We start from the raw sequence: 25,654 nt of genomic DNA, 5'->3' as shown, positions 1-25,654 counted from the left end.
TCTAGGATCTGACTGTCAAGTGAACTAGCTCACTGTGCTAGACTGAGGCCTGACAGAACGAGACTCCCCAGATGGGTGAAGAAGGGCCATAGTAGTGATGAACCCTGTGTAGTTCATCAAGAACAGCGTAAGGATAGAGGACAGGGGATGGAGTGGGTAGGCATAGGGTCTGGGGGAAGAGGTTGCCAGAAAAGGGTGGGTTGAAAGTCAGGGGAAGAGAATGATTTCACATGCAAGCTGCCTATTCCCAGGTTTCCTTCATCAGGCCTTGAGGGAAATTCCTTCTTTAGCCCAAGGATTCAAATTGTATACTCAAAGGTGTGTGTATGTGTGCGCGCGCACATGCGCGCATGCGTGCACACATGCGTGTGTGTGCCTGTGTGCTCACGCACATGTTTATGTGGGCACATATGCCATGCATGCCTACACATATCTCTTAATGGAAAAGGTCTGTAGCTTTCTTCAGGTTCTCAAAAGTTTGCATGACCCAAAGCAGAGTTTAGAGAAGAGACAAGTCAGTGTGGTTTGGAGTAGTTGGATGCAGCTGAATTGGGCCTTGAAGGAAAGGAAAGGTTTTGATTAGTAGAAAGATAGAGGGAAAGCAAGTTGAGGAGGCTGGGGGAGGCCTAGGGACAGGGGTGGAGAAGAAGGAAGGCATTAGTTTAGAGGAGCCACATGTTGGCCAGTGTCACTTCAGCCATCACTAGTCCTTCGGAGGTGCTGAGTCCTCTGTTTACAAATCCTGAGCATTTGTTTAGCAGGAAACGCCATACAGGGGGAGATTCCATCAATGCCACTCTCTAGTCCAAGTTAAACAATTTTGCTCAATACTGGTTACCTTGGACAAGTATCTGAATCACTCTGTACCTCTCTTTAAAATATGGTAGATCAGCAATACCCATGGGAAATCAACCGGCATAATGCATGTGAAAAATATAAAGCCCTATAAGTTTTATCCGTTGTAAACACTATTATGATTATCATCATCCACAGCAGCATCACCACCACCAGTGCTTCTACCAGTTTGCATCACCCAAAATGTCCAGACCCAAAGCCTTGTATGTAGGAGTCAACTAAGAAATTATTGCCTTCTTTTGCAGGATGCTCTGTTAGATTGTAGATGACAATAATCACATGACCTTTCTTCCTTTTTAAAGTTCAATTTCCGGAATAGTCTTTTCAACACATTCTTTATCTGTAGGCTTGAAATCTTTCTCATTTTGCCAGGTGGGGCTGGATTTAGAGAGACCTTGCCAATGTATTTTTAAATATTTTCTGCTTGATACTCAAATCAAGATGTTCTAAACTGCCTGAAGGCTGGGCAAGGCCAGTCTCAGTTCAAAAACCACAGATTTTTATTTATGCCTCCTCTGACATTGGGATTTACAAGGCCACTTCTTGGTTGAACTGTGTGTCTAGTGAGGAACTGGGAGGGAGCTGCAGAGCCAAAGGATCTTGTGACCAGCAATGAGCTTTTTCTATACCAGGAAATGCAAGGGAAGAAGATATGGTGATTGAATTGAGTGTGGCCTGAGCCCAGAACATCTCTTGAAGCACTTAAAAAAAATCTGTTCACAAATAAATATTTATTGAGTAGCTTATTTACTTGCCATTTGCTTCATTCTCCAAAATGTCATTTACAGGTGGGGCAAGTAATTTAAGATATATACTCTTTTGCAATGTCCACATTAAAGGAGGACATCTGCACTGAGCTGCTGGATCAGGCAAAACCTGCTCTCTGATCGTAAAGCTGCATGATACCTGTGTTACACCTGGGCCTTAGCCGCATAGAAGACAAGCTTTTGTGTTTTTATTGCTCCCACAGCTTGGGAGCAATAAAAACCATCCCCCAAAGGCAAATTTTATCTTCCTTCTATTTTCCTGTCTTGCTTTAGCTAATGCTAGCCAGATCCCCATTACAACCATATTTAGCTCTCTACTTCTAGAGAACTGGAGTCCTTCCCGTCTCCCCACATCCTGCTGGCATGGGCTTCTCACTGCTTTACCAGATGAGTAGTTTTGAAGTCCTAGTGGAAACCTCCTGATGAATGTCAGTTGTTCTTGCTCCGCCATTTATTTATTGACTGGGTGATCAAACGACTGGTAGACACGTCGTTTGACCTTTCAGTTGTTCAGTTCCCAATCTTTAAAATGGGGCTACTTACCTATCTCATAGGTTTAATATGAAGATTAAATGAGATGATGCTTGTGAAGCACTAGGAAGCCTTCTACCCAGTAAGCATTCAGTGAATGCGAGCTTTTAAAATTGGCATCATCACTTACAAAACGGCGATTTTGCAAAATCCCTGTTCCCTCCATACCCCTGGTGATCTGGAGGGACTGAGTCATGGGCACTAGGGAGCCTAGCTCAAGAAGATACACTTGAACAGGGAAAGAGCTCTTCAGGGCCATCCTAGCCCAAGATCAGCTTCGAGTTCCACTGTTTACCAGGTCACTGTGGCTAAAGGGAGGGCCCAGGCCCTTTCTCTGCCTGCTTCTTATCCCTGAACTGACAGCCTGTTCAACCAAGAGGTTGCAGACATCCTGTGTTGAGGTGGTATTTTTCAAAATGGGATTTGGTCTCCATTTCAAGACTGTTTCCTCTTTGAAAACATTCACAATTCTGTGGAGCATGTTGTATGTTAATCTAGGGATTGCTGGTGGAACATTTATGGGAGGATAAAAAGACTGCTGCACTATTAGACAATTCTGTGATTTATGGGACTAAGATGTTGCCAGACATCAGTGGTCACACTGAGAGATTCAGTTCAACTCCTGGGTTGATGTGGCAGTATACTGTATAGCATTCAGCTCTCAGATCCACCCATTTCTGCTCAAACACAGCACAGCTCGTGCCTCAGTACTGAGGGTATGGAGGAAAAGGCAGTCAGTCAGTGTCTAAAAATGACACATGCAAGAGACGCTCGGGGAAGATGTAGCTGGACCTCTCAGGTAAGAACACTTATTGGTGTACTACTGGACTTCTTCATTGTTTGGAGACTCCAGGGCACTGACACCAGCTTTAGGAATGGGATGGGAGGGTCTGACTTTGGTAACAATCAAGATCAGCACAAACCCCTGACAAAACTGGGACAGTCTTGAGTTTATCTTCTCGCATCCATGTCTGGAGTTCTTCTGCCTCTTCCTAAAGGCTTAGGACCCTATTACTGCCCTGATCAGGGCAGTGGCCAGCTCTTTCCGTAGTCCCATCTTCCCTCTCCTGAAATCATTGTGTTAGATTAGCAATTGACTATGAGGCCTGGTATTCCTCAATACCCAGGGGCTGATGTTATTTCTTACTGACTATCCCCTGTGGCAAATAGAGACTGAAGTATCCCACAGGTCTGCCCACTAAGAAGGCCAGGATATTCATTAACATGGTCCTTCTCTCAGAGAAACATTCCTCTCAGAAAATAAGAACAGCTTTAGATAGTCAATCCCTCAGCAGGGAATCTCAGCTGAAAACTCTAGGCCAGGTATGGGCAGGCTAACATGGAAATTTGGGGTGGTCTGTTGCCTTTCTGGTCATGCAGATGGCCTCATCTTCCATCCAGCCTGTTAATGCTAACACTGCATACAGAGACCTTACCTGTCCATGAACAGAGCATGCATTGACTCTACTTAGCATGAATCTCTCAGACAATACTTATTCTTCAAGAATGTTCACAGTGAAAAATACCCTTTGCCAGTCTCATAAACAACTTGGACAACTTCTTTCCCAGGACCTAGTGTTCTTATGTTCTCTGGCTTCTCAGATTTTACAACCTGAAATACATACGACAGAGCCACACAACAAAGAATTGTCTGCCCAAAATGCCAGTGTCACCCCTACTGAGAAATACTGCAAGTTCTTCCTTGCCCCACCATCAAATTTATGTATTATGTCCCATTCACTTTTTGCTAAATCTGATAAATTAATCTCATGGTAAGGTGTTAGGGACTAGTGATAGCTTATTTTGTTCTCTTCTAAAGAATGCATTGAATCAGGGACCTTCCATGCCTTCTTCCAAAAGGAGCGACTCAAATGGTAGATACCCAGGCAAATGGCAGGTTGGTAAGAGAGTTGGTTCGGAAGCAAGAGAGTCTTTCTTTGGTATCCTATTTCTTCCACATGCCATCCCTGCCCCCAATACAGTCCGAATACAATTCTGAGCTTGTGACCATTGCCACCTTATACCTGCACACCCCTTCCCTACCCCATGGCTAGCCCCTCTATCAGCAGTACAAGAAAGCAAGAAGCTGGAAAGGAAAGAATGTGTGGTTTGCTGTGGACGTCCATGTCCTCCACATTCGCAGAAGGAATCTGCAAAAGCAGCTCTGGAAGCTAACTCCAACTCAGACTGAAACAGAAAGCAAACTGAATTCTTTCAACCCTTCTCGTTTATGCTCCATGCTTCTAGTTAGAGAGCAGTGTCACTAAGCTGAGGAAAAAGTCTTTTAGGACAAATCTGGTTCCCAGCTGCACGGCCTTGTGTGACTAGGAACTTGGCACAGTAGGAAGGGAAAGGTTGCTCTGCAAAGAACTGAGGGGCCTACAATTGCAGCTGGCAAATGTTGAGGGCATCATGTGGTGAACATACTCAGCATGGGAAGCACCATGCCAATAAATAGCAGCAATTGGCAGGAAAAAGTTTGGGCTGGAGCGGGGAATGGAATGGCCCCGAAGAGGGAAGGTTGCCCAGGAATCATCTTTCTCACCTTAAGAAGGACTATGAGTGCCGTCTTAATATATTCAGTGGGAATCAGGTGGTCTGAATTCCAGGTCTGACTGTAAATTGTGTGACCTTGGGAAAATTGCTCCCTCTATTGAGGCCTCGGTGTCCTTTTTTGTATTAGAAAAGGATGAATTCGAGTTCACTAACCGCAGGCCTCTGGGTCAGATTTGGCCAGTGGATGTATTTCAGTCAGCCTGCCCAGTACTTTGTTTGTTTGTTTCAACAGTTTGAATGCCTTGTTTATGTTGACTTTTCAGTTCCTTGCAGTCCCCATATCTGTTATGATCTTACCACTACTTACCAGCCCCTCCCAGCCATTTCCCATATTTCCAATATCCATCAGGCTCCTGAAGGCCCCTTAACCTTAGAAACCACAAATCAAACTATCTCACAAGGGTCTTATAATTACTGTGCAATTATGACTCCACCCATCAGCCTCTAGCATCACCCAGGGGGCAGGCAGAGAGGACCTTGGGAGAAAGCAGGGCAGTCTACCATGAACCCCAGCACAAAGTGCAAGTGGGTAAAAAATTAACAAGCACCCTTTAAGGGAACACTGGGATGGATTTCCTTAAAAAATCACCTCCTCCTCACCCCCACCCAAAGATGTGGCCCGTTGAAGATCCAGGGCTTTTTCTGGACCTCCATTGCTTTGATGTCCAAATTGATAATATTCTTTCTTTGAAAAGTATACAAGCCACACAGGATCATGGGCCGGGCTTTGGCCACTGTTCAGCTTTGATTTTTAAAAGAGTTATTCTTTTATGGAAAATGGAATCAAGTTGTAGTCCTTCCTATATGATTAGATAAGCAGTTTCAGGAAAACACTTCTTTCTTTTTTCTTTACAAGGACAGTGTGACTGTGTGGACTTCCCCCTAACAGAAAGCCCCTCCATGTATGTGTCTGGCTGCTGCTGTCTACCCCCAGGTACTTTACTTCTCACACAGAACTGTGAAGCCAAAGCCTTGGCTCTTTTAGGTCTCCACTGTTAGCCCTCACTACCCTTATTTCTGTCTCTAATACCTTTTAGTGTCAATTGTGAGAGGGCGAAATGTATTAGACTACAGCATGAGGAGCTAGCATATAAAAGGTAGTAAAGGTCTTTTTCATAGGTAAGGTTTCAGGGCCTCATTGCTTTCATACTCATTTCACCTTGACTCATGCCCAACTGTGGGACTTTTACAGTGGGCATGGACACATGGATACAGTGAACACTTTTACTTCTTTTCATATCCTAATTCTGGCCTAAAACACACTATTTTGGCCTCGTGATCTCTACAGAAATAAGGTCCTTTTCACCTGGATCCTCTGGGACTTGCTGTGGGCCTCAGGCAGGACTGATGTTCTATCTCATTGTGATGTCATCAAGCATCAGTATAAAACAGGGCTGATGTTTTACACTGTCCACAGTCTCCTTAGGAAGAGGGGAAGTGGCCAGATGTTGAGGCTGTAAAGGGCACTCTTGATGGACAGCAGGCTGAACTCCAGGTAAGAAACAACAAGACCTCAAATTGCCAATTAGAAAGTAAATAAGCCCCATGCTGCCTAGTGAAAGTGAAAGCCTGATAGCATGGGTGTCAACTCAAATGAAAGTAATCCTCTGATGTGTTGAACCTCCTCCTGTTCCACTTGAATACCTTGAGTTAATGCTGGCTTTCTCGTTTGGAAGTCAAACAAGACCATTCTGGGGCAAGAGTTTGTGATTTCAGTACGTGTGAATGAATGAATTATAAATGGCTGCATTTATAATGCAGGCAAGAAAGCATGTTGATGTTAGAAAAAATGGGAGAGAAACAAATAGTTTTCTCTTTAAGTGTACTCTTTTCCTGGGATTTTTCCCTCAAAATCCAGCTTTCTGCCTTAGTTTCGAAATATATTGACTTTCTGCTTAAAGGAGAATACATTTGAATTCATCTAGACAATATCTTTTAGTTTTCTAATTGCTTTCCCTCTTTTATTGGCCTATTAAGGTAAAGCTCACAGTACAAGGAATTGGGAAAGTTGGATCCCAGATCTGTCTCAATTGTCAATTTTGTGTCTTTTATTTTTTAACCTTTCTGGGCTTTGGTTTCTTCTGTAAAGTGAGGGGAGTGAATTAAATGAATTGTAAGGCCTTCCAGTAGATTTTATGAAAATATTAGTCTCACCAGACTAAGACAATACAATTTATTGAACAATAACAATCACTTGAATAACATACATTTACATGAAACTAACAAAATATGAACGTAGAAGGTGTGTATTATGAAGGGACCTCAGGAATTACCTAATCCGGTGATTACCAAGCTTCAGTCATTCATGTACCATCTACATGATTTTTGTCATATTTATGTATCATCAGCACTATTTATTATTTAATGTTATTCTCCGTATTGACTTGTTTTCTTAAAATCTTTTAAAAATCTACCTTAATCTACCCTATGCAACAATATTCAGGAAGTCTTAGATTTAATGTGCTAGATATTTATCTTTCTAATACACATTCAAATTTGTAAGTTTTCATTTATATACTAACTAAAATCAACTTAACTGCCTATACTTGGTAAATACATATCATACATAAAACATTACTCTCTTTTCTCATTCAGATGTGGGAAGTAGAGGTTGGAGAGATTAAATAACTTTGTTTCTTATCTAAAAACAGGTTGCCATGGAGGCATGACTAGAGGCCACCTCCCCTAACTATGTCACAGTGAGAGGCAGTGCTGTGACTAACTCAGGTCACCTGACCCCTAGACCAGGACCCTTTCCACCACATCATGCTGCTCCCACAGTTGCCATTATGATCTAAGTATCTATGCTCTTTAATAGAGATGTAACTAGAATCCAGATCTTAAGTTTAATAAGTTGTAATAATAATAAATGAGCCCTTGTGGCTTTAGATGGGTCATTTAGTCTCTCTGAGTCTGAGATGCCTTATTTGTTTAAATGACAGAATTCCAGTTCTGCCTTCTGCCACATGGAGAGAAAGATGGTAGCTATCACTGGCTGAGCACTTCCAAGGTCCTTTACTAGATTTCTTAGTTTCATCTTCACAACACCACTATAAAGGGATGGGAGCAGATGATTTCTAAGATGCTTTTCTGCTTTGCTTCTAATAAACAAAACAAACCCAAATTTATCTATCCAAAAGAGTAGATGTGTCTAAAAGGAGCATGAAAATTTGAACATTTAAGGAAACCAGATAGTCTCACTGGGTAAGGTAAATTCAAATTTTAAGGAGTTTACAAAATGGTTAAAAAAATGATAGTTTTGGTTTCCCATCAGACATTTATGTTCTACATAATGAGTTTCTCTCAGGTGGATTCATTAAGTGAGCATCTCGATCTCATAGCCCAAGCTTAGGTGTTGAATCCTGTCAGCTCCAGCTGCCTCCTCCTCTGTAAGACAGGCATACTAATCCCTGATGACATCACAGAGCTGCTCTGAGGGCCAAATGCGCAGCTGTGAGCAAACTAAAGTGCCCCACTGAGTTGAGAAACCTTGGCCACAGGGACCTGTTCCTGGTAGGGGGAAGATGCTGTTTCTTTATCAAAGGTAATGTGTTTAGAAGAAACTTTCAGGTAGCTTATCCTAGTCCTGGACACTCCCCACTTCTCATTTCTGTTATTTTTCTGTCTAGATTTACTTTTATCAAGGTGGACAAGCTGTAGCCATCGGACAATTTAAAGATCGAATTACAGGGTCCAACGATCCAGGTAATGCATCTATCACTATCTCGCATATGCAGCCAGCGGACAGTGGAATTTACATCTGTGATGTTAACAACCCCCCAGACTTTCTCGGCCAAAACCAAGGCGTCCTCAACGTCAGTGTGTTAGGTATGAGCACTTTTTTCTGCCTTTTCTTTTCTTGGAACAAGTTAGGACACTGAATGAGCCAGGACAGTGAGTTATGATGCCAATTAAGTCTCTGTAGGTAAATATACTACCTAATATTTTCATTATCAGGGAAATAGAGACAAGCCACTAGCCCAACCAATACAGTAACACTGAGAAATCACTCATAAAACATGCAGAAACAATTGTGCAAAAGGGCTGCCAAAATGACAGCAGTAGATGACCCAACCTCCAGTGATCCCTATCTCTGAGGGAAGGAATGAGAACAGATGAGACAATTCACTGTCCAACAAAATGATCACTAGCAACTCTTCTAGAGGAAACCTCCATTTACAGTCAGACCTACCTGGGGAAGACTACTGTCAACTTATTATTCCTTTTAAGCGTGGCATAATTCCCACCATTAAATTATTCTTTTAAATAAAGACAGGAGAGTCCCTTTTTAAAAATGCTAATGCTATTTGGAAAAAGGACTGCACATTAATCTAGTGTTGACAGTAAAAATATTTACATACAAATATTCATTATATGATATTGGGCAAGCCATATCTGCTCTTAAAATGAATTTGGAATCTCATTTGTTCAGTATTTATTGAGTCACAGTGATGGAGGTGTTGTTTTTGCCCTTGGGAAGCTCCCAATTTTGGTCATTTCTAGAAGTCCTTCCAATCTCTGTCTGAAAGGACAATGTGGGCTAAGCTCCCATCAGTAGACTGGGATTGGGAAGTATCGAAGCAAGGGATGAAAGGACTGCCGATCCTCAACTCTTACAGACAGACCAGTTGAGGTGAGCATTTTCACACTTCTAGGTAGCCCCAAATGGAGCTGATCTAGTCATTGCTCCTCTCTAGCTGTGTGCACACATCACAAGAAAGGAGGAACTACATTAAATCAGTGACTTAATAATTGAGTAGCTTGGAAAAGCAGCAATTGGTAGCAAGGTGCATACCTAAGAGAACTGTTTACAGTTGTCCTGACTTGCCACTCAGGTAATGCCACAAAGGAACCAGCTGACATTTACTGTGAGGTTTGCCACTGCATCTACCCACCTGGGAAAGAGGGAAAGGTACCTAAGAGCTATTTTTTTAAGAGTGGGTTAGCTTAATCAATCATGTTTTTATCTTACTGAGTTCTGTGCCAGGAATTGGGGTACAGGAACAGACAAGAGAAGTATTACTCAAGCACTTTCCTGGGAGAGTTTCTGTTCCAGTTTGGAAGACTAGTGTATTAGTCTATTCTTGCATTGCTGTAAAGAAATACCTGAGACTGGGTGATTTATGAAGAAAAGAGGTGTAATTGGCTCATGGTTCTGCAAGCTATACAGGAAGCATAGCAGCTTCTGGGGAAGCCTCAGAAAACTTAAAATCATGGCAGAAGGCAAAGGGGAAGCAAGACGTCTCACATGGCTGGAGCAGGAGGAAGGGGAGGGGAAGATGCCACATACTTTTAAACAACCAGGTCTTATGAGCACGCACTCACTATCACAAGATCAGCACCGAGGGGGAAATCCGCCCCCACGATCCAATCACCTCCCACCAAGCCCTACCTCCAACATTAGGGATTACAATTTGACATGAGATTTGGGTGGGGACACAGATCCAAACCATATCAACTAGTTATATACATGGCAACTAAGTGGTGTGCTATAAATGCCAAAGCATCAAACTGACACTCAGAAGACCTGAGTTTTAGATCTTACTCTGTCCTCAGTGACCTAATACAAGTCAGTCCACCTTTCTCTGACCATTGTGAGATGGGGTTATAATTTCTGCCTTGTCTTCTTTATAGATTTGTTATGAACAGTTTTGTTGTTTTACCTATAAAATGAAATACTGGAGATCAAAGAGTTTTTAATTGTTAAAAAACTGGAGGGATTAATCTGCTAATGGTTTTCTGTTGCTTCCTGGTTCTGGGATGTTCTGACCAGAAACAATCTAAAGAAGCCAAGCCTCTTCATCTCAGAGCTTGGAAATAGCCCTGAGATAAAGTTAGACAAGAAGGTTAATATCCTTAAATTTAAAGCTCAGAGGATCCCAAATCAATTTCCATAAGAAGTTGAGGGTCACCTCCTCTCAGAGGTGTTTTTTCCCATGAGTCTTTGGGTCAGGTAGCTCTGTGTCATGACTTTTCCTTAAGCAGCCAGGATCCAGACAAGGTAAAAGGCAGAAGGGTCTGTAGATTTCCTTGTTTGTTTGGGAACTCTAAATAATATTGTTTTTATTAATTGGGCAAAGAACAAAGGCCTCCTCCAAATTTGGCCTTTTTGGAAAATTTGAGGCTGCTAATTTTCTCTAAAAATTGCAGTGACTATTTGCAGTTCTCAAATCTCGTCGTATACGACTGCCTATTTTGCTTGCCCTGACTGAAAGGTGAGGCAAGGTGGGGACAGGTAGGAAAGAGAGAGAGGCTAATTGTGGGGAGAGGTGTTGATATTTCCTTAAAGATGACTCTCATAGCAATGTATCTTTCAGATGTTTTCTTAGCCAGCAGTGAACATCAATCCCATGCATTTACTCGTTCATGAGTTCATTTAACAAACCCTGAGCACACGTGCCAGTCACTGTGCTAAGCAATGGACATGGGGAGATGTAAAAGATAGGGTCTTAGCCCTCCAAAATTCAGTCTAGTGAAGGAGACAGATGCATAACATAAAAGCTGTCAGTGGAGGTATGAGACGAGAGCTATGAGGACACGGGAAAGGGCAAAAAGCTGTATCAGGAATTGGAGAAGGCTTATTGAGGAAAGTGACTTTTGTGCTGAATGTTGAAGGGTGTGCAAGAGTGTGTGACGAAGAAGAGGGGCTGAGATGGCAAGGCACAATTTAGGTGAAGGAAACAGCAATGGGCAAAGGACCAGGTGGTTTGGACAGCCATTCATTTGAGAGCTTTCCATTAGGTATGACAACCTTGGAAAATTAATCTCTGAAAAATACCCAGATCAAGTTTGAATAATTATTTTGTGTGCATTTGGAATGAGCATCATCTACCTTCTGCAATTTGGCACATAAAAAGAAAATGATTGATTTAAGGAAGGTTTAAGAACCTACTGAAGCACTTTTTTTTTTTTTTTTTTTTTTTTTTTTTTTTTTTGTGAGCTGAGCCTTTTCCTCCCACCTCAATTCTATTGAAAGCAATAAAGCTAAATGGTAGATCAATGGCTTTGCCAGTTAAAGACCCAAGTTCCACTGGGGACTTTAACTGGATGAAATGTCAGTTCAATCCTGAGTCAGTAGTTTTGGGACTTGGTTCAAAGTGATTCACTAAATGTTTTGTTAATAAAAAATAAAAGGAGAAAAATATTCTAAGCAAAATAAAATGCCTATCTGGGTTTGATTCTGGGCTCAGTAAATGAGTGCAAGTCATTCCAGGTTTTTGCCATAATTTAGTTCAAGTCCTGGTGTCCAACTTTGTGATGAAACACTCCCATTTAATTTTCTATTCAAATTGTTCTATTCTGCTGTAAAGGCTATAAAATAGCCATCTTTTTTAAACAGCAGTATCTAAATCTAGTGATAGCTGCAATGGACTTCTGGTTAAAATAGCTTAGTTTAGAATAGGCAAATCCAACAAGTTGTTCCTACCTGAGAAAGTAATTGGTAAGAAAGAGAGAATAAAGAACTAAGTAGAAGGATACTTCTTTTAATCAAGACACCTGCTTAAAAGATAGGGCTAGTGACATGTTTCAGAATTATAGCTATATGCATCTGTCTTCTCGCACCTGTGTACAGATAGTGAGAGTCTGGGATGGCTGAGCTGAGCAGAAGTCAATGGGAGAACAACTTTAGTAGCAGGAATTAGTCCTGCTGTGGCCAACAGAAATTCCAGGTGCTAGGCCCTATATATATTATTGTATTTAATCTTTGGATCAGTCAGAGGTTAGATAATCTCCTAGTCACGTTTTACAGATGAGTCAACTGAGGTTTGGCTAAGTTAGGTAACTTGCCTACACAGATCCAGGGTAGAGTTACAGAGCCAGTATTCTGTGCGGATCCAGAGCTGTGCCCTTAACCACTGTGTCTCAGGTAAGAGCTGTAGGACTGAGCAGTATGACACATTTCATGTCTAACTCACCTAAATTAGAGAACCTAAGCTTTGAAGGGTTCTAGCGAAAAATGAAGATAAGCAAGGTGAGCTGGAAAGTATAGAAATGTATATCATTATTTGTATATAAGATAGATATATAAGGTGTATAAGATAGATGTATAGATATAAAATAAATATCTAAGATAGATAAGAGATATAAGATAGATACGTAGAAATGATAGATATATAAGATAGAATAAACCGTGCAAAGTAAGATGAATGAGGAGATTCAGATTCCCAGCTTCCCACAGGACTTCTCCCTTGACGTGTTTTCATAAGCAGCTACAACTCTATGTCCCAAACTGACCTCATTAGTACCCCTTCCTCCTTGTCACCCCTTTCCCTAAAACCTGCTCCTCCTGCTGTGGTCTTGGAGGCCTCTCCCCTCTCTAAAGTCATCTCTCATCCCTCTCCCACCCCACTTTAGAACTGTGTCAAAGTTATTTTTTATTTATTTATTTATTTATTTATTTATTTATTTATTTATTTATTATTATACGTTAAGTTCTAGGGTACATGTGCATAACGTGCGGGTTTGTTACATATGAATTCCTGGTGCCTCTAGTCCCGTGCCGGGCCCACAGAAGGCATGGGTGCTTGCCGAGTGAGGGATGAATAAATATTTCAGTGCTGGGTAGCATGCACCCCCAAAATGGGCTTCCCCTACTGATGATGCACACAGGCAAATTCAAACCTTTCAACTATTTTGTGTCACCCACAGATGTATAAATGCAAAAAAAAAAAAAAAAGAAAAAATCATAAAAGAGAAATACAGCATTAAAATGTTTTAAAAAGAATAATAGGCTATCTCAGAGTATTTAAGGGTTCTATTTTCCTTTAAAACTGTGCTTTTAAAGCATAAACTATGTTCCTAGTCATTTAGTATTTGCTTATATTTGGCTGTTTTAATAAAGGCATATTTTAAGACACAATGCGGAAATTCATGGTTATAAATCTGGGGAGGAGGCAGACAGAGGAGTCACTATTTGAATCTTAATGGCCTCTTGACTAGAAGGGCCCTGCACCTGAAGTGCTCTACTCCCACCTGGTGGTGCAAGCAGAAAACTGCCAAAATATATTTTAATAGATTTATTTATTTATTTATTTTTATTTTTATTTTTATTTTTTTAGTGGAGACCCAGTCTCACTTTGTCGCCCAGGCTGGAGTGCAGTGGCGTCATCTTTGCTTACTGCAACCTCCGCCTTCCAGGTTCAAGTGATTCTACTGCCTCAGCCTCCCAAGTAGCTGGGATTACAGGCGCCCACCAGCATGCCCGGCTAATTTTTGTATTTTTAGTACAGACGATGTTTCACCACATTGGCCAGGCTGGTCTCGAACTCCTGACCTCAGGTGATCTGCCTGCCTTGGCCTTCCAAATTGCTGGGATTACAGGCATAAGCCACTGCGCCCAGCCAAGAGTTTTTTAAAAAAATAAGTAAACACACATATTCTTCAAAATGAAAGTGATGAAGTGACTGCAATTGTCACAGACTGCCATTCATCCTAAAGAATTTTTATTCTTTGTCATTCCCTTACAGTGAAACCTTCTAAGCCCCTTTGTAGCATTCAAGGAAGACCAGAAACTGGCCACACTATTTCCCTTTCCTGTCTCTCTGCGCTTGGAACACCTTCCCCTGTGTACTACTGGTATAAACTTGAGGGAAGAGACATCGTGCCAGTGAAAGAAAACTTCAGTAAGTGTAACCTGCAGTCAACCCTGGAAAGGCCTGGTGTCTGTGGTTGGATGACAGCAGGAGTGTGTGGTTGGTTGCTTGACCTTACAGTTCAATCTTCTTGTTTTCTCGGTGGTGGCAGATGGGGGGCGGGTAATGTAAAAAGAATGCCTGTCTTCCAATATGATGACTGTGTTCTGGTCTACTCCCCAAATTCTAAAAGCCAGCTCAGAGATGGTGAGTATGTAGGGAATAGGCATGGTCCCAGGTGAGTTAGCACTGGAACAGTCCTGAGGGGCCTGGTTGAATCCTGAACACCTCAAGAAAGAGAGGCCAATATGGGGGAGTGGGTGGACATTGAATGATCTGTTACACTGATGTTATCTGTACGCACAGAAGAGATCTCAAAAGTCTATTTCCTGGTTTCAACAGACCCAACCACCGGGATTTTGGTCATTGGAAATCTGACAAATTTTGAACAAGGTTATTATCAGTGTACTGCTATCAACAAACTTGGCAATAGTTCCTGCGAAATCGATCTCACTTCTTCACGTGAGTTTAACATACAACTTTAACAGTTTCTCTTTAAATCTAGTAGTCTGGGCCTGTCAGCCAAATAAATTAGTTAGGATCCCTGGTTAGTGCTTCCTGCTTCTCTGGAGATTTGTGTGCTTTATATACAGACTGATATGATGAATGACCATCCTAATATCTAATGCTCACATAATAATATATGCCATATGTTGCCCTAAATCCTTTACAGAAAGCAATTTGTTTAAGCTTCACAAAATTGCTAGAAGGTAGGTATTACTATTCAATAATAAAACAGCAGCCTTTCTGATAGCAGCAGGCTGAATTTCTCTTTGTGATGCTGTTGGTAAGTCCAGGTGACACTGTAGCTCTGACAAACATATACCTTGCAAAGATCTGCCACTAATAATAATAGTATTATAATAATAACACTTGTACCCACAATCACGGTAGCTACTATTTGTGGAGCACGAATTATGCTGAGTATTATCTCACTCTTTCCTCCCAACCACCCCTATCTAGGGAGGTGGACTATTGTCGGCCTCATTTTGCTGAAAAGAACACTGAAGCTCAGGGAAGTAAATGACTTGCCCAAGGTCATCCAGTTAGTAACTGGCAGAGCCAGGATGCCTCTAAACCTCAATTTTCCTATTCAAAGGTGCTTATCACTCTCTGAGCGTAAGATTTAAGACTCCTGGAATTGTCCAATTGAGCTGACCCGGGGCAACCTCTCACAAGGAATATCTCACCAAATATCTCAAGGATCACTTAATAACACTCAGGGTCTTGTTTCTTTTCAAACTTACTTTGAACTTGTGGTTTTAATATCTGCCATATCCAGGCATGGCAAGTTCCAGTGGGTTATTGCTCTTCCTATGCAGCTGAACTTTCTTCCTTTTATTTCTCCTGAATTTTGCTCCTTCATTCTCATATCACTTTCAGCTATTTTTCCTGTATCATTTCTGTTATCTTTCTTTAGAATTCCCTCAATCTCTTTTTGCCTTCTCAGAGGTACAATCATACTACAGATGTAGAGATATGTAGGATTTGGACTTGAGCATTGCTTCCTGTCTAGTCTTTCTTCCAATGATATCCAGCACTGCCTTCCTCTCTCCCTCCCACTTCCCTTCTTTCTTCCTTCCTTCCTCAAATAGTTATTGAATATCTACTGTGTGCCAGGGACTGTCCTAGGTGATGGAGATACAGAGATAAAGGAGCTCACAGTTCAGCTAGAGGGACAAACACAGACAACTTAAATGTGCTAAATCCTATAATAGAAGTCTGAAACAGGGTCGATAGAGCACCAAGGGAGGAACAACTATGCTTATAGAACTGGGATGGCTTTACCAACCAAGTGCTATTTGAGCAGGATCTTGAAGGAACTTGCAAAGCCTCTTTATCTATAAAATGGGAAAGTTGAAGGATGATGGTAGAGCAGCAGGCTTAGAAGGGCAACCAGGTCATGATGGGGGAAGAGAATGGAGGGCTTCACATGGCATGTCTCTGAGGGAAAAATCACAAGAAACGGGTATATCATCTGATATGTTTGAATCAATTGAGAGAAGTTTAATGGTTTTGTTGGAAATTTTGGGATGAGTGATAATGCATTTATTAATCCCCTGAGGCAATTATTAACCTCCGGGAAAATTTTTGTAAATGTTGTACAAGAAAGAATCATAGCATACTGTGTTCTCAGCTGTGAACGATATTTACATAGTCATACTATGGCAAACTTGGATTTAACTAAAACTTGTGATAGAACTGTTTTGGAAGAACGTGGTGGGTGTGAGCGGAGTGGTGTAAAAGAGCTCAATCTCCAACTTCTAGGGTATAAAGTTGAAAGAAAATGATGGAAATGGAAAAATGGTAGGACGTATCAGAACAAGGATAATAAAAACACGGGGGCAAGAAGACTTTTAAAAAGAGTTAAGAGTGGTTGCCTTTTGTGAATGGGACTCAGAAATGGGAAGGAGTCGGGCAGGGAACTGCTGTTTTTGTGAGACATGTAGTAGAACTATTTGACTTTTTAAACTATTCACATATATGCTCTTAATCATAAAAAGTTAAAGGAATTATTATCAGGTAGCTCAAAATATAAGATGTCCATCCTTGCGTGAGGGGAGGCAGATGGGGATGCGTTGGCTTATAACTCAGATGTGGTCTTCCAGAGACAACACCTTAGGGCTTGAAGGTCTGGCGCTCAGCTGGATAGTGTCACACTCATTAAGTTTGTCCATAGACTGAGACAATAAACCAGATGCCTGTTTATCAAAATGAGCATATCACTTCCCAGTGACCAGAGTGCATGAGGTTCCTTGGTAAGCATGGATGCCGTGGGGGAGGTTTTTAGGGACCCATTTCACCTGTGCTCTGGGAAAGCCTAGTGAAATGTCCCTGCCTGTAACAGAGGCTTATCTCTAGTGACCAGATCACAACTCCATGGTGTCTCAAGACTCGTTTCTCTAAATCCCATTTCAAAAGCAACCCCACCTCCTCCAAGTTGGTCACATTTTATTCTTTATGTGCATAAATGTCAATAGTCTTCTCCCACTGTGAGTCCAAATGACACAGTTCTTGGGGTTTCCATTTCCCTAGCCTATACAAGTCATTTTCCCACTACTTGAATGGCCCTGATATTCCCCACTAGTCACAAACACACATTATAAAATGACAATATATTCCACTTTATTAACCAGCTGCTTGTGTCCTTCAGATCCAGAAGTTGGAATCATTGTTGGGGCCTTGATCGGTAGCCTGGTAGGTGCCGCCATCATCATCTCTGTTGTGTGCTTCGCAAGGAATAAGGCAAAAGCAAAGGCAAAAGAAAGAAGTTCTAAGACCATCGCGGAACTTGAGTAAGCTTTCATTCTGTTGTCTTTACTTGAATACAAACATTTCTCAGCCATGTCTCTTTCAGTCATCAATTCCTAAGCACTCCTTTGAGCATAAGATATCAGAGGTATCTTTCTGTTTACTCTCACTGAATTTGAAAAAGAATGATGATGGCTGCTATTTATTGAGGGCTGTGTGCCAGGGTCTGTTCTAAGCACTTTATGTACATCAACTCATTTAGCCATCACAACCACCATTTTAGGTCCAAGAAAACGTTTTCATATATAATATTAACATACTTGTCTTTAAACCAACATAGTCATAAAATATAATTTTAATTTTTTTTTATGGAACAAGGACAAAAGTGCCCTGGGAACACAGAAGTTAGAATGTGGCCCAGCCCGCAGTCCATGCTCTTAATCACTCTATTTCTTCCCTAGTGTGTATCACACTCATTCATTTTTTTCATCTCCTTGCTTCTACCACTGTATATTGAGTGTCAACCAGGTGCCAAGTATTGTACTAGATGGAGTGGGAAACAGAGATGCATCAGAGCTATGGATTTGGACCTTAAAGACCTTATTAGATGCTTAGACTCTTTCATTCTGACATCAGTTTTCCCACCTTTAAACACTGGTCTTTCTTAAACTTTCATTATATTGTTGAGACCTAACCTTTCTGAATCCAAAATGACATATGGCCTGACAATGAGTCAGAATATCAGAAATAACAGATTTCCTGAAGTCTGGGACCTATGGTCATTGAACCTACAGAGCATATAGTTTCACATGTAATTTCAAAGTTAGCATCTCCCTAACTTGTTCTTTTCTGGGCCTTCTTTCTTGCAGGCCAATGACAAAGATAAACCCAAGGGGAGAAAGCGAAGCAATGCCAACAGAAGACGCTACCCATCTAGAAGTAACTCTACCACCTTCCATTCATGAGACTGGCCCTGATAACATCGAAGAACCAGACTATGAACCAAAGCCTACTCAGGATCCTGCCCCAGAGCCAGTCCCAGGATCAGAGCCTATGGCAGTGCCTGATCTTGACATCGAGCTGGAGCTAGAGCCAGAAACGCAGTCGGAATTGGACCCAGAGCCAGAGCCAGAGCCAGAGTCAGAGCCTGGGGTTGCAGTTGAGCCCTTAAGTGAAGATGAAAAGGGAGTGGTTAAGGCATAGGCTGGTGGCCTAAGTACAGCATTAATCATTAAGGAACCCATTAGTGCCATTTGGAATTCAAATAACCTAACCAACCTCCACTTCCTCCCTCCATTTTGACCAACCTTCTTCTAACAAGGTGCTCATTCCTACTATGAATCCAGAATAAACACGCCAAGATAACAACTAAATCAGTGCAAGGGTTCCTGCATTACCAATATAGAATACTAACAATTTTACTAACATGTAAGCATAACAATTGACAAGGCAAGTGATTTCTAACTTAGTTGAGTTTTGCAACAGTACCTGTTATTTCAGAAAATATTATTTCTCTCTTTTTAGCTATGCTTTTTTTTCTTTTTTTTTTAGACAGAGTCTTGCTCCGTCACCCAGGCTATGATGGTAGTGGCGCGATCTCGGCTCACTGCAACCTCTGCCTCCCGGGTTCAAGTGATTCTCCTGCCTGAGCCTCCTGAGTGGCTGGGATGACAGGCACGTGCCACCATGCCCGGCTAATTTTTTTGTATTTTTAGTAGAGACGGGGTTTGACCGTGTTAGCCAGGATGGTCTCCATCTCCTGACCTCATGATCCACCCACCTTGGCCTCCCAAAGTGCTGGGATTACAGGCGTGAGCCACTGCGCCCAGCCTCTTTTTAGCTACTCTTATGTTCCACGTGCACATATGACAAGGTGGCATTAATTACATTCAATATTTCTAGGAATAGTTTCCCATTCATTTTTATATTGACCACTAAGAAAATAATTCATCAGCATTATCTCATAGATTGGAAAATTTTCTTCAAATACAATAGAGGAGAATATGTAAAGGGTATATATTAATTGGTACATAGCATTTAAAATCAGGTCTTATAATTAATGCTTCATTCCTCATATTAGATTTCCCAAGAAGTCACCCCGGTTTCCAATATCTGAGCACAGCAAATTTTAAAAATAACACAATTTCACGCCTGTAATCCCAGCACTTTGGGAGGCCGAGGCGGGTGGATCACCTGAGGTCAGGAGTTCGAGAGCAGCCTGGCCAAAATGGTGAAACCCCCGTCTCTACTAAAAATACAAAAATTAGCTGGGTGTGGTAGTGCATGCCTATAATCCCAGCTACTTGGGAGGCTGAGGCAGGAGAATCACTTGAACCCAGGAGGTGGAGGTTGCAGTGAGCCGAGATTGCACCACTGCACTCCAGCCTGGGCGACAGAGTGAGACTCCATCTCAAAAACAAAAACAAAAACAGAAAACAAGCAAACAAAAAACAAAAAATCCCCACAACTTTGTCAAATAATGTACAGGCAAACATTTTCAAATATAATTTCCTTCAGTGAATACAAAATGTTGATATCACAGGTGATGTACAATCTAGTTTTGAATGAGTTATTATGTTATCACTGTGTCTGATGTTATCTACTTTGAAAGGCAGACCAGAGAAGTGTTCTAAATGAACACTTAAGATCTATTTTAGATAATTTCAACTAATTATTTAAATAACCTGTTTTACTGCCGGTACATCCCACATTAATAAAGCGATACCAATCTTATATGAATGCTAAATATTACTAAAATGCACTGATATCACTTCTTCTTCCCCTGTTAAAAAGCTTTCTCATGATCATATTTCACCCACATCTCGCCTTGAAGAAACTTACAGGTAGACTTACCTTTTCACTTGTGAAATTAATCATATTTAAATCTTACTTTAAGGCTCAATAAATAATACTCATAATGTCTCATTTTAATGACTTCTAAGGCTAGTCCTTTTATAAACAACTTTTCTGACATAGCATTTATGTATAATAAACCAGACATTTAAAGTGTACAATTTGATGAGTTTTGACAGAGTACATACCCATGAAACCACCACACCCATCTAGAGAGAAAACATTTCCATCAGCCCAAAATGTTCCTTCATGCCCCTTTGTGCAAATCCACTATTGCCCTGGACCTAGGAAATCACTCATTGTTTTCCATCACTAGAGATTAACTTTGCCTTTTCTTGGCCCTCATACATATGGGATGATACAGGATGTACTTTTTTGTGTCTCACTTCCTTCTAAGGTGAATCCTTTTTAAAAGAAGTAGTGAGTTTCTCATTTATCACTTTCAGATTTTCATGTAAAAGATTTTCTTAAACTGCAAACTCCTTTCTATATGGATCATAACCATACACAGATTGAGGTAGAGTCTCTTTAGGTTTTAAGGAGAGTTAAAATGGAAATTAACATTACACTTATCTAGAGCCATGGAGAGAAGAGATAGCAAGCGTTTATTTCTGCATTTTCTTCAATGTGTCAATTTTCAGAAAATGTCAGGGATTTCTGACACATCTATAATTTCATTCATACTAAATATGAAAGTATGATATATGGTGTCTGATGGACGCAAGAAGCAAAATGATGAAGGTCTTAAGAATGACCTAATATTTAGAGATTAAAAAGTAAACAGCAGTGTAAACATCTCAATTACCAGAATATCCAAGTAGCTGGAACTCACTTTTCCTTTCCATTTTTATTATAGAGGCAAATCACAAGAGACTGACACATAATAGTCAACAATTACACCCCAAAATTTTTGATAGATCAGTACAGTCCAGCAAAGAAAGCACTACTGGTAGTCTTATAGAGCTCTGTCCTTATTAGCACTGTTCTGTTCAAAATACTGATGAATAGTTCAATCAGTGGCTTGTAACCTTTTTCTGAGGTCATGGATCACTTTGGGAATCTGCTGAAAACTCTAAACCCATCTCCACTGAAAAATGCTTATACACACAAAGTGTCACATATAGTTTTGGGTGAGTTACAGACTCCCTGAATCCAAGATGGAGAATCAGTTACTTAGATCAAAACACACAAAGTACACTTAATAAATTTGTGGATGACTTGCTCCTAAGGGGAATGGCCACTAGGCTATAAGACAGAATCACAATTCAGAATGATATTGATAGCTCAAAAGTGGAGTTGAAGTCAACAAAATGAATTTGACAGGAATAAATAGAAAAATCTGGATTTAAAAACATGGAGTACATGTTGCCCAGGCAGAAACCCTACATGGGCAAGGTTAGGAAGCACATGAGATTAATCTGAATTTGTACCTTTGGATCTCTCCTTTCAGTGCCATTTCTGGCCTTGTGGCACCTTATTTTCCAAACGCCCAGGATTCTTATGCTCCTACTAGTTCAGTGACCCGCTCAGTTCTTCCTCTCTCGGGCAGGACTCATTGTGCAGGACCTAAAGTAGCTGTTCTGTAACCCGTTCTTCTCCAGTGAACATGATCTTTCATCATTCAGTGATCTCAATAGGTTGATAAATGAGAGTCTTCTTGGGAGTATTTACCTTTTAAAGAGGACTCCAGCACAGATAATCCTTAATCTGAAGAGTCTAAACAATCCAGAGGAGAGACATTTCTGAAAAAAGGAAACTTCTCAGCCCCTCTCAAATCAAACCAGGTGGTTTACCACCCATTCAATCTGCTCTGGGCAACTCAGGTTTGATCAGAGCTAGAAGAGCACTCTGAAATAAATAGTATTCAAACTTTTTCAACCCCAGCACACCTGAGTTATAATGCACACAGTGGGCCACTCCTAACAATGATGAGGCTGGAGATGATGTACAATAAATTCTTGGTGGGGGAGATAGGAAGGGGTAAATGTACTTTTAAAAAGCTGGTTCACTCTTATATATTGCTACCCAGCCCCTAGAGGAGAATCCCTGAGTGCAGAGAAGTAAAATAATCTGCCTGAGATTACACAAAGTCAAAACTAGATTCACATCATCTGGATTTCAGTGCAATGCTCTTTCAACTGCACCAAACTACTAATTTCAGTGAAACAAACCCAAGCTTTAGTAATAAAAGGTTGTTTTACAATGTCTACTTGCTGGAAAACACATCAGTGGGCCTCATAAAAGGTTTAAACAAATCGATAAAGACTCAATACTCCCACTTGTCTTTGAAACTTTGGTTGAAAAACAAAACAAATAATTCAGAGATGATAATGAGGGCTCCAGGAAACGATAAAAAGATATGCCAATAAAGAAAAACTGTTCCACCACTCACAACACTTCAGAAAGCAAATGTGTGGGGTTTCCACGCCAAGTAATTTTCCAATTCTCTGCAGACACCAACTGGGTGTCCTACAATTTAATTCAATTCTGACACTACCCAGGGTTGGGTCTGACAAGACTGCCCCCAACTTCAGACACATCACAAGTATTGGGTGCCCGGGGTACTCACACTTCTGTTTGACTTGGGTATAAGTTGGGGGTTCCCGCAACCTTAAGTTTGATAATTTGCTGTAATGGCTCATAGAACTCAAGGAAACGCTCTTGTTTACCAGTTTATTATAAAGGATACAGGTGAATGGCCAGCTGAAGAGGTACATAGGGTGAGGTCCAGAAGGGTCCTCAACATAGGAGCTTCTGTTCCCATGAAGTTGGGGTGCACCACTCTTCTGGCATATAGGTGTGTCACCAATCTAGATGCTCACCAAACCCTGTAGTTTAGGAATTTTTATGGAGGGTTCATCACATAGGCATGATCAACTATTAACTCAATCTCCAGCCCCTCTTCCCTCCCTGGAGGATGGGGCTGAAAGTTCTAATCCTCTAAACAAGGCTTGGTCACTAATAGCTCCCATTCTAAAGCTATCCAGGAACCCACCAAGAGTTGCATCATTAGAACAAAAGGCACTCCTATCACGCAGGAAATCCCAAGGGGTTTAGGAGCTCTATGTAAGACACTCCTATCACTCAGGAACTGTCAGGGGTTTTAGGAGCTCTGTTTCAGGTACTGGGGGCTGAGACCAAATATGTATTTCTTACTACGTCACAGCCAAATTAAAGAAAAGCACCAGGATAGGTGTTACAACTAACCAGTTATTTTCAAAATGCCAGAGTACCTTCCATTTGGTCCACTGTTTTTGAATAGAGGCAGAAAAGAAAATGAATTAGAATCCAGGAAAGCTAGATTTTGGTACTGGCTGTTTCTCTAGCTCTGGGTGTATTCTCATCTGTAAAATGGAGATGATTTCTGCCTTCTTAAAGACTACAGTGAGAATAGATGTAAAAACTTATAAATTAAAAAACTGGTAGAACTATAGTTGTAGAAATGAGGTCTCCCGACAACTGATTCAGTATTCTTTTTTTCTCTCAACCAGGGATTTTTAACCTTTTGGGGGAATCACAGATGCCCTTGAGAATTTGATGAAAGCTATAAATCCTCTTCCCAGAGAAATTCACATTACAAATTTCTGCTTTCAATTTTAGGCAGTCAATAGAACTGTGAAGCTGGAGCCATAAACCACAAAGAATCTTTATACTGTTATTGGACTTGCCAACAGATTGATTTGGAGGCCTTGTAGTGTAACAGAATATGGGAGCTGAAAGCAGCAGACACAGCCATCTAAGGAATTCATTGTAATTGGTATAGCTGAGAAATTGGGGAATCAAACACTAGTGTCATACAGTTAAATGTTAAGTCAAAGATTATGAAGAAAAACACAGATTTACTTTGAAGTTCACAAAACCTCACTGAAATTGTAGATTCTCTATAACAGATATTTAAGAATGCAAATGTTTTCACTATTTTCATTGGTCTTTTTCTTCCATCTCATATTCTCAGTTAAGCTTCACAATTAAATTATTTATTTATGTATTCTGAGATGAATTATCGCTCTGTCACCCAGGTTAGAGTGCAGTGGCACCAACTCGGCTCACTGCAACCTCCGCCTCCTGGGTTCAAGCGATTCTCGTGCCTCAACCTCCTGAGTAGCTGGGATTACAGGCACCCACCACACCTGGCTAATTCTTTTTAGTAGAGGTGGGGTTTCGCCATGTTGGCCAGGCTGGTCTTGAACTCCTGACCTCAGGTAATCCGCCCGCCTTGGCCTCCCAATGTGCTGGCATAACAGGCATGAGCGACCGCACCCAGCCAAATTATCTTTTTTTGAGTTTGTTTTGGAACTGTAAAATCTGCTGACCTTGAATCAGCTTCATTTCTATCACCTTTCCTACAGACACAGGTAACAATCTGATTAATATCTGAGGCCACTAATATCTTCAGTTTATACAAATCTGTGGTCTAAATATTAACAAGTCATGCCTAAAATGCCAAAAGCCTACAAATTACCTGTGGCTTAGCTCCATTTGTATTGCTTATGGAAGAACCCAGATGCATTTCCTTTTACACCCATGAAACCTATTACCTCAGACAACTCAATATTTATGAAGAGTAAATGTCTTCAGTCGTAATAGACAAAGCTTTACTCTGATCACGCTAAAAATACTAGAAATATTATTTCCCCTGCTATCAATTCTATCTCCAGCATTCAATAATTTTGTTCCGTAAGATGCTTCTCTGATTGTTTGTTAGCACTCAAAATACTTCTGTAAAAGGAGTCTCTATATCAATAACACAGTTGATGTTTATGAAACTCAAATTTTAGCTACTGATCATTAAGACTTTGACCCAAAATTAATGCAAGTTTGTACGTTCACTTGGATCACTTATTTCAAGCAGTAGTTGCAGCATAAAATTCAAATAAAAATAATCTGAAAGTTACTTGGAGTTCATTAGATTTTATGACTAGTATCATTTAAGATGCTTCCCTAAATTGAGCTCAAGTTTATACTTACTAATTTCCTTTTGATCTACATTTAATTAGCAATTCAGAAGATGGCTATTTTAAAAGATTTTAGCTACAATTCAAGCTTCACTAATTTAATTGGCTTAAAGCTACCAAAAACTGAGAAATGTCTTTACTAAGGATTTTAAGGCTTAAGTGAATTCTAGCTAATTTGAAAGAAAAATTGGAA

General features: G+C 40.7%; 1 protein-coding gene across 6 annotated transcripts in view; it reads left to right on the top strand.

Annotated features, from left to right (window-relative positions):
- The window catches only part of VSIG1 (V-set and immunoglobulin domain containing 1), a 151,413-nt gene extending 130,749 nt beyond the window's left edge, over positions 1–20,664 (top strand). For 3 of the 6 annotated variants that reach the window (XM_021932514.2, XM_021932513.2, XM_017954104.3), the window contains 5 exons: positions 8,339–8,537; positions 14,177–14,332; positions 14,744–14,863; positions 17,556–17,697; positions 18,523–19,026. In XM_021932514.2, the coding sequence (XP_021788206.1) occupies positions 8,339–8,537; positions 14,177–14,332; positions 14,744–14,863; positions 17,556–17,697; positions 18,523–18,856 (951 nt within the window). In that variant the 3' untranslated portion in view covers positions 18,857–19,026. Of the gene's footprint in view, positions 1–2,844; positions 2,953–8,338; positions 8,538–14,176; positions 14,333–14,743; positions 14,864–17,555; positions 17,698–18,522 lie in introns of all 6 variants that reach the window. The other 3 variants (XM_003918118.5, XM_003918117.4, XM_017954106.3) reach the window with 3 other exon arrangements.
- Positions 20,665–25,654: the final 4,990 nt, after the last annotated feature.

Source organism: Papio anubis, chromosome X (assembly GCF_008728515.1).
Source record: "Papio anubis isolate 15944 chromosome X, Panubis1.0, whole genome shotgun sequence".
In the NCBI taxonomy this organism is placed as follows: Eukaryota; Metazoa; Chordata; class Mammalia; order Primates; family Cercopithecidae; genus Papio; species Papio anubis.
This window is presented reverse-complemented; position numbering and strand designations above follow the sequence as displayed.